Genomic DNA, 9,324 nt, shown 5'->3' on the forward strand with positions numbered 1-9,324 from the left:
ACCTAAAAAGATTATGTTATAAGTGTGGGCGTGGCAAAATATGCGCTGTGATCTGCTAGCCAGGCTATATTTGAAAATTATGCGACCCCCTCTCCTACCTACGGCTGGAGAAGGAAAGATCAATTTTCGGAGCACCGCACTTATTCCGCGGCAGTACCTAATAGTACGAGAGCCCACGACCAAAACCATGTCTCATAGCAATACGGCAAAAACCCTATAAAATCGTTAGATTGAATGATTGTGAACACGACTAGGTTTGTAGTAACGGTCGAAAGTGTAGCAACTGCGTGGGAGGCCATTTCTGCTGTGTCAAAAAAAAAAGACAGTCGGTATCTCGGTATTATAGCAATACGTCTGATAGTGAAAATGTACATAGATTTTATAATTGTATTACGAAAAAGTTTGTTTTCAGACATTTTGCGCGTAGCATATAGCCTGAGCGCATTTTTGAAAATGTCAACATATTTAGCCGACCTGTATCATAGCAATACGGATAATTTTTTTTTCAACTTTTCGTATTGCTGCCATGATTACCAAAAACCTGTTTTCAGACACTTTAAGTGTAGCATATACTCCCAAAAACGAAAATAACGTTTCGGAGTCGCCTGGCCGACGCCTCTGTTAAATGTTTTTTTAAATTTACAGCCTTCATAGATATTCAAGAATCTCCCTTGTCTATTATATGTACTTTGACAGATGACAGATGTCATTACTTATTTCTTTTATAAAAGTTACTCAAGTGTGCTTTAAATAAAACCAAAACTATCAAATCAATCAGTATTTAATTTCAACAGCCTCAGCGCTTGTTAGAGTATCGAAAAGTTGTCTGATAGAGAAGGTGCTACACTTAATTTGTCTGATATAAATTTTTTGCACATGTGGACAACTTATTTTATCATGTCCAACAATTTTCAGACATATTGCTATGATACCGATCGGTAAAATTTGTTAACATTTTCAAAACGGTCTCAAAATTTAATGCGTTCACATTTCCGTCTGAAAATTGTTTTGTTCGCATCAAATAACCAAAATTTACTAATAAAAAAGATTTTCAGACGTATTGCTATGAGACATTTTTTTTGTCTCATTTTTAATTTTTTTAAGTGATTTTACGGGTTTGCGCTACACCACTAACGTCTGAAAAATATGTTTCCGGTATCTCAGAACTATCATTCAACTACAGTCTGCAAATCAGACATATTGCTACGATACAGTTCGGTAAAATTCTTTGACAATTTTGAAAATTCGGTCAGATCAAACGCTACGCGGAAAATGTCTGATATTGGTATTTTCGAGTTCAGGATAATCGTATCTATCGATTTGATGCGGTTTTGGCCGTATTGCTATGAGACAAAAATTTTGGTCGTGGGCTCTCGTACTATAAATTGACCTAACCCCCTCTCCCGAAGAATATTACAGCGTAGTGTATCACCCAAACATATAATACTATATGCCACGCCAAAATTATGCGCGCATAATACAACGTAATGTGTTTATGGCTTTAAATCGAGGTTTCCCTTCGCCCTTAATAATAAAATAATAATAATACTTGGATGACTTGTATAGCGCCGTTTTTGTGCAAAAACACCTCAAGGGGTGATCAAGAGGGGATCACCTTGAGGTGATTTTGCACAAAAACGGCGCTATACAAGTCATCCAAGTATTATTATTATTTTATTATTAAGGGCGAAGGGAAACCTCGATTTAAAGCCATAAACGCATTACGTTGTATTATGCGCGCATAATTTTAATTTAATTTTAATAAGGGGTGATCAAGAGGGGATCACCTTGAGGTGATTTTGCACAAAAACGGCGCTATACAAATCATCCAATTATTATTATTTCCTATTAAGAATTGTTGTGGCAATCATATTGCGGTTTCAGGCTTAATTTCTATTATACATAAATAATGCACCTGTTTTGGCGTAAACTCCATTTAAAGTTTGTTTTTCAGTATAAAGTCCGGGTTTTGGGAAATAACGTTAAGGTTATTTTTTTTTAAATTCATTATAATGTTGCTTTTTAAACAAATATGCTTATTTTCGTTTGTGCTTTTACAGTATTTTTCTAGTCTATTACATAAGAGGACACAAAAACTTATTCCAGACAGATAACACATAAACATTAATCATCGCTAACTCAAAAAAAAAAGAAGTAATTATCAACTTTTGGCAGTAACCCCAAGATACGATCAATCTTATATTTTTTCTTTTCTTTCTACATTTTATATTATTTGTGATATGACTATCAATAACTATCCTGTAAAAGTGTAAATGGTACTTGTGCCATTTTTTATAAAAAATATTATTTCTTAGAGAAACCGCTTATTTTTGGAACCGGTTCCTTTTAGAATAAATATAATATTATGTTAAAAAATGACATTGGAAAAATTGATTGTTAAAAATTCTATCGAGGAACCGGTTCCAAAAATAACTGTATAAACAACAGGTCCCACGTTGGTTCTGGTAACTGGAACCGCAATGACACCAGACTTCAATTTTTCATTTTCAACCACCCTGACAACCTTCAGACGTTTCAATTTTAGTCAGTGTTGCCAAACTGAGCTCCTTTAGCACTAATATTTGGATGATTTTTATAGCGCCGTTTTTATGCAAAATCACCTCAAGGGGGATGGGGACCTTCAGTGGGTGGTTTATTTATGGGCAGCCAGCTACAAAAAAAGTGATGTAGCTTCTCAGATAATTTAGTTCCTTTTTTTAATGCAAAGCTGATCAATGAAAAATGATTGATTTCTTTAGGAATCGGTTATTTTTGTGTTGAAATCTTGTTATTATATCTCAGAATTTCTCTAGCGCCAAAGTGAAAATCTCCAAGGTTGTAAGTAGTAGTACAAGTAAAACAAATGAGTGAATTTTAACCAAAGTATTTATTTCCATCACATCAGCATCACAGAGAGCGCTAATAAACCGGTGGTCTCACCAATTGCCACTGAGCGGCCAGGCTCGACAAGTATTGGTTCCTCCACCGGATGGCGCCCACCACTAGGCTGCTGCGGCTTCTAATCGAAGAGACCCAGACCCATGTCATCATCAGATTCCGGTTCCTCTTCCTCCACCTTAGCCGGGGCTGCGGCAGCAGCAGCGACAGGGGCGGCAGCCACCGGGGCAGCTGACACGAACTTGGAGGGATCCTTGATGTACTCCTTGATGGTGGCGGCTTCCTTGAAGTCCACTTCCGTGGTGGCAGCAATGGCCAGCAGGTTCTTGAATCCGTTGGCGATGGAGTGGGGCGCGGAGGCCAGAGTGGGGTAGCCAATCTCCAGGGAGACGGCGGCCAGGTTGGCGACGCCAGCCATGAACTTGGCGCGGAGGTCCTCGGGCTTGATGTCCAGGATCTCAGGGGCGAAGATGGTGCCAGAATCGTACACCTACAAGAGGAAGATTGTTCAGTTAAAGAATACAACATAACATGCACCACATTATGTGAGGTAGTATAAAGAGTATTTTTGTAGCGACATATTGCCAACATGATAATCAGTCTGGATATTCATATTAGGATAGAAATGAGGCATTGTTTTGGTCCCAAAGCGAAACTGCCCACACATGAAAGTGTGCGGCCAGGATTAGAAGGGACTAGAGAAGATAGAAGAGGTTGTTTGTTTACCTGCTCGACCATCAGACCGTATGAGAAGGGAGAGATGTTCAACATGTTGAGGAGGGTGGCTTCGGAAGCTCCCACCTTGTCTCCGGGCTTCAGGATGTGGACATCATTGATGATTTCAATTGTTCCTGGAGAAGATAAAAAATAATGAACATTTCATTGTACATATACTTATATTTTTTTATATATCTCATAAGTTTTAGCCAGCAATGTAAATCAATGTAGCAATTTAAGCACCGGAAAATATATTTTTTACGGCTGGATTACAAAATACTGACTATTCTCTACTTTCTATAAATATAATATGCATGTATTATATATGTAAACCATCCGGAAGCAATTCTCTAAATGTTAGTTAATTCTCAAGACAGACGCAGATAGCAACTTTATTTTATACTATTTAGAGATAAAGATTTCATGAAAAATCTATCAAGTCTAGAAACAAGGTGATATTGTGTTGTTGATATTGTGTTGTTGATATTGTGTTGTTGATATTGTGTTGTTGATATTGTGTTGTTGATATTGGTCTCCATTACCTGCGTCGTTTGTGAAAATGGGGAGGTTACAATGGAGCTATTAGCGGTTTGCCTATAAAGTACACTGTCTATAAGGTACTTGACGTAATAATAAATTGTAGCAATCATAATGCCAGTATGTAAAATCAGAATGAATAATCATACTAGGATAGAAATGAAGCGTTACTTTAGTCCCAAAGCGAAGGCCGACAACCCTATGTTAAGAGATTCGGTATTAGAAGGGACAGACATATTATCAACTGTTTAATTGGCTAATAAATTACCACAACCTACAGGCATCCTGCTGAAGAACGAACCATTGTAACCACTCTACTCAAAGAGAGTTGGGTTAAAATGGAGCTTTCGGTGTCAGGACTATTGTGGTACGAAAGGGGAGGGGATGCTTACCCTTGGAAATCTTGGTGGGAATGGCGAGAGCCTGGAAGAAGGAAGTCTTCTCGGGTCCGAGGCCGGTGTTCTGGGCGGGGACGATGACGGCCAGGGGAGCAGTGGCGCCGGCACGGGCGGGGGCACGCACCTTGTTCTCCAGCAGCTTGTCGCGGACCTGAGCATACCAAACAAAACATAAATAACATGATCAATGAAACATGGTGGTATTTTCAGATAAGTTTTACGATATGATCGGATTGTAGCTTTCATAATGCCAGTATGCAAAATCAGGTTTGGATAATCATACTAGGATAGAAATGAAGCATTATTTTGTCCCTAAGCGAAGCCACCTTCTTAGTGTTATGAAGGCATGCAAGGTAAAGGGAACATCACTGACAATTCTACTAATTCACATAAACGCGAACGAATCCAAATTCACAAATTCTTATTAAATAACTATACATTTGTGTACATGCCAAAAGTATCAAAAGTTTTGTCAAATTAGCAAATGCCAAAGGTACTGAATGCGTGGCAATGTTTCTCAATTCCACCTTATAAATATTTTTTTTTCTATTCTTCAGCTTGCAAACAAAAGCTAAATAACCATCATGCGGTTTCCGGAGGGGTGTGCAGAGAGGACAGACTGCCAAACGACTCACTAGTACACTCCTTTCTTCATTCATTCACTACATGCCCCAACCATCTAAGCGTCTCTTTCTTAATCTTACTCATTACGCTTCTATCAACATTGCATTCTTTGCGAATCTCAACATTTCTCACTCATGGTTTTACCACACATAGACCTTAGGGATCTCATTTCTACAGGATTCAATGGCATTATTTTTTTGTATAAGCAAGGGTCTCTTTAAAATGATTTACATGTACATCCTGTGATTTTTCACGGCTAACAACTAGTTAGTGATGTATTTACCTCGACGAGATCTCCCTTGGTGAAGACGAAGCCAACATTTCCCTTGATGTGTGGCATAAGACGCTCCAGGGCGGGGTTGGTCTCCAAGTGCCCTCGGATAGCCTTGCGCATCATGGTGTTCTTGCCCATGAGCACGACGGCATGACCGCGCAGGGACATGCGGATCTGCTGCATCTGCTTGGACCCCACATTGTCGGCACCGACAATGAAGCACTTTGGGTACTCATCCAAAAGCGTCTGAAAAACAACAGTTCAAGTTAATAAATCACGTTTCAATCCATAAAGGGCAGTATGATAGTTTAAAAGGTGTACAGTTTGGACAAGTCCGTTAGATAAACAAAACTGACAAAATCTTCAAAGTTCGTTTTCCAGTGTGGGGGATGTTTCAATTGGATAATTAATTCACATATATTACAAGCAGTGTCTATTATCAGAGGGCATCATACAAAACTTTGCTAGCGAGTTCTACAATGTGTAAAAAGCGAAAACATCTGATTGTTAATATTGCTCAATTTTAGGTAAAAATGACAAAACACGATTTTGCCTTAATTTGTGTAAACCTACATTGGTAAGAATTTTGAAGTTTGAGAAATATTCGAATATTTTTTTTTTTTATAAATTGACAGCTGTACGTTAGCTCAATGCAAGTTTTGTGGAGGTTGTAAAATAAATTGTAGCGATCATAATGCCAGTATGCAAAATCAGGATAGATAATCATACTAGGATAGAAATGAGGCGTTATTTTAGTCCCAAAGCGAAGCTGAGAACTCTAAGGTCTAGAGTAGTCAGATTAGAAGGGACGGGGGGGTTCGAGAGTCCGAACTCTGTAAGAGTATTGTGACGTAAATAATATAATTGAATACTCACGATAAGCTTGGTGAAGTAGTTCGACTTCCATGTAGCCTTGTCCTCCCTACCCATCTTGAGTGGTTAGGGATTTCCTTTTGAAAATTAAGGACTGTAACAAATAAAACCATATTGAAATTAATTCATTCAATTTAACATTTCAGTTGCTGAATAATCTAAATAGCTTGTGCATAATATAAAATAACCACTTGGCGATCATTCTAGATACTTAACAGGTATTATATAAACCAGATTATAATAAATTTAGAAGATTTAAAAGACAACTCACCAAAAGCGAAAATACAGCACGAATTGCTCGGGCAGAATGGCCGATTTCCGGCGTGTCAGAATTTGGGTAGGCAACACTAAAAAAAGTATTGCCAGCACATAAAAATATTGCTTTTGGTAAAATGGTGTAGACTATGGAATATGCACGATTATTGATGCATGATCATCATGGAACTAAAAAGCCCTTTTAGATCCATGATTATTAATGAATAATAAGGGCTTTTCAGGTTCATGATGACTATTGCGAAAAGAAAACCATGTTTTGGGATAATATTATTGGCCGATATTTCAGTATTTTTTAGTAGTAATGGTATCAGTCGGCTTATCTTGTCAGGGTTCCTAGCATTCGCCCGGTTACCAGTAATGTATCAGCCGCCATATCTTGTCAGGGCCCCTAATGTCCCATTCAGACAGAGCGATTTTAGTTGAACGACTTTTATTGAACGACAAAAATTGAACAAGATATCGTTCAGACGTTTCATTTTAACTCGAACCGATATTATTAATCAAGATGTCTTCAAGTAAAATTATCGCTGCGTGTGTCTCTCTGATTTCGGACCTTTTACGGAACGAAATTTAGAATTTGAAAAAGCGCAAAAGAACTTCGTATGTTGGCTAGAAAATGAGAAACGTAAAGGTAGACGTAAAAAAATGAGAAACGAATTGGGTGCTTCTAATACTACATTGAGAGAGATGGCGTTAGAAGATACCAAAGGCTATCGCAATCATTTGCGAATTTCGGAAGAACAATTTGGTGTCCTGTTGTCTAAGATACAATTTTTTTTTCCAAAAACAGGACACAGTTATACGCGCGGCTGTCCCGGTAAAAACTAAGTTACAAATTACGCTAAGATACCTGGCAACGGGGATTCCTTTTCATGTCTGGCTTATATGCACAGAGTTCCAAAAAATAAGAATATCATTGTTTATAAAAGAAGTGTTCGTTGCAATAGTTGATGACCCAAAATTTGTTATGAAAGTAAAAAAATTATTATTTTTTTGAAACATTCAGAGTTGTGTTATTTAATAATAATAACTACTAAGTTACAGTAACGTTTCAAAAATAACATTATTAATTGCAGTTTTACGGGTATTCTTATTTTTGTAAACTTCTTGCTTCTGATCCCAAAGACAGGGATGGCTTTGGTATAGATCCATAAATCTGAACATCATGCCATAGATGCCATGATGGTAGTAACTAGGTACGCATGAATAAATCACTCAGTAGGGGCGTCTAACGTCTACTTTCGACCGCAGGGAACTAAAAATAGAAACATATGTGCACACCGTGCACACGTTTCGATTCGGCGGGAAAATCGAACGATGACTCATACTTGAACAACAAAAGTAGACGGGTTTTTAACTTTGTCGCTCAGCTAAAAACTTGATCAACTCTGTTGAAAGAGTTTCACACTTGTCGATTAGCTTTCAAGTGTCATTCAACACAGACTTGATAAACTAAAATCGCTCTGTGTGAATGGGGTATATCATAGAGCAGCTTCACTCTCTTACAAGCTGAAAAGCACAAATAAACAATCACTGCTGAAAAGGCAACTGAACTATGACAAAATTATCAAATTTTCAAAGTTGCTATTGCCCAAAAATTAAAAGACACTTAAAACTGGTTTGGTCTTGGTAATGTTTTTTTCGATAGAAAAAAAACGCATAAAGGATTTTTTCGTTCGGTTAAAGTTGATTTAGTGAAAAGTAGAAATAAAATTATCTGTTGAAATGTTTTCTTAGTTTGCACGAGGCTAAAAATGTGTACACCCTTCAACACCTAAAAATTCTCGGACAGAATCATTCGAATTCATTCATTGAGAAATCATTCGAGAACAATTTGAAGCCGGGGGTAAGGGGAAATAATATGTATGAAAAATGATTACTTAATTTTTTCAATGACAAATCCAATTCCTTGTCTCATCAAATACCCCAAAAAAACATATGCCGTTACAACTGCATTAACAATACACCAAATAAAATTGTAATATTTCATAATGCACCACTTTGCCAACAAATCAATCAAAAGTTTGTCATACAAGATGGCTGCCAGGCAATTTCCCCCCACCCTAGATTTGCTGCTCTATCCAGGGATTTTTAGGTCCATATCTGTGATTATAAAAATACTACCTTAAGTGTACTCGGCGTTGCTAGGGGTTATCCTTTGGAGACAGACACACACCATCGCGGATTTTTCTGTAGGCCTTTGACAAAGTGCACAAACAAACAGACCCGGATGGCGACATTATTTTACACTATTTATAGATGTTTTTCCGATCAAACCTTCCTTTCATAGTAAATCCACATTTTTGGGGGTATAATAAAGATATTCGTATCTTTTTTTACAATTGTTTATTACTTTAGTATTTAGGTATACTTAAATTATAATTATATGAACACATATAACACACAAAGGCGTCAAATTTATTTTTTATAATATTATGACATATTTAACTAATAATTTGAATTTTAAAATTGTATTTGATAGGTAGTTTAGTTTAATATTAGTCAGTATAATCTACTAGATAGAAAAGTACTTATACAGAAGTTTATTTTCCTCATAATTTTTATTTTAATTACTACCAACATTAAACTATTGATACAGCTTAACCTCTATTGTGCGGTTGGCTACATTTGCAGTCCAGTAAAATATTAATAACTGCCTTCATGTGCACTGCAGTATGAAGTTTGTAAAACTAAGTTTTAAACTTATTTCGTTACTGTTCATGAAAA

General features: G+C 37.0%; 1 protein-coding gene across 1 annotated transcript; it reads right to left on the reverse strand.

Moving 5' to 3' along the window:
* Positions 1 to 2,868: 2,868 nt before the first annotated feature.
* Positions 2,869 to 6,661, reverse strand: RpLP0 (ribosomal protein LP0). The gene is made up of 6 exons (XM_089647499.1): positions 6,593 to 6,661; positions 6,325 to 6,415; positions 5,458 to 5,694; positions 4,545 to 4,701; positions 3,625 to 3,749; positions 2,869 to 3,388 (listed from the first exon to the last, which is right to left on the reverse strand). Exons 2-6 carry the CDS (start codon positions 6,376 to 6,378, stop codon positions 3,020 to 3,022), a joined length of 942 nt encoding a protein of 313 aa, XP_089503625.1. The 5' UTR covers positions 6,379 to 6,415; positions 6,593 to 6,661; the 3' UTR covers positions 2,869 to 3,019.
* Between the last annotated feature and the right edge of the window lie 2,663 nt (positions 6,662 to 9,324).

This window comes from Hesperophylax consimilis, chromosome 26, assembly GCF_061612785.1.
Source record: "Hesperophylax consimilis isolate HC1 chromosome 26, BYU_Hcon_1.0, whole genome shotgun sequence".
Taxonomy (NCBI): Eukaryota; Metazoa; Arthropoda; class Insecta; order Trichoptera; family Limnephilidae; genus Hesperophylax; species Hesperophylax consimilis.

Bases quoted from the DNA above. Each gene is read 5' to 3' on its own strand.
- RpLP0 (XM_089647499.1), bottom strand. From the start codon at position 6,378: ATGGGTAGGGAGGACAAGGCTACATGGAAGTCGAACTACTTCACCAAG. The intron at 5,695-6,324 runs GTGAGTATTCAA...GTTGTTTTTCAG, and splicing joins ACTACTTCACCAAGCTTATC to ACGCTTTTGGATGAGTACCC. The intron at 3,389-3,624 runs GTAAACAAACAA...TTCCTCTTGTAG, and splicing joins ACGGTCTGATGGTCGAGCAG to GTGTACGATTCTGGCACCAT.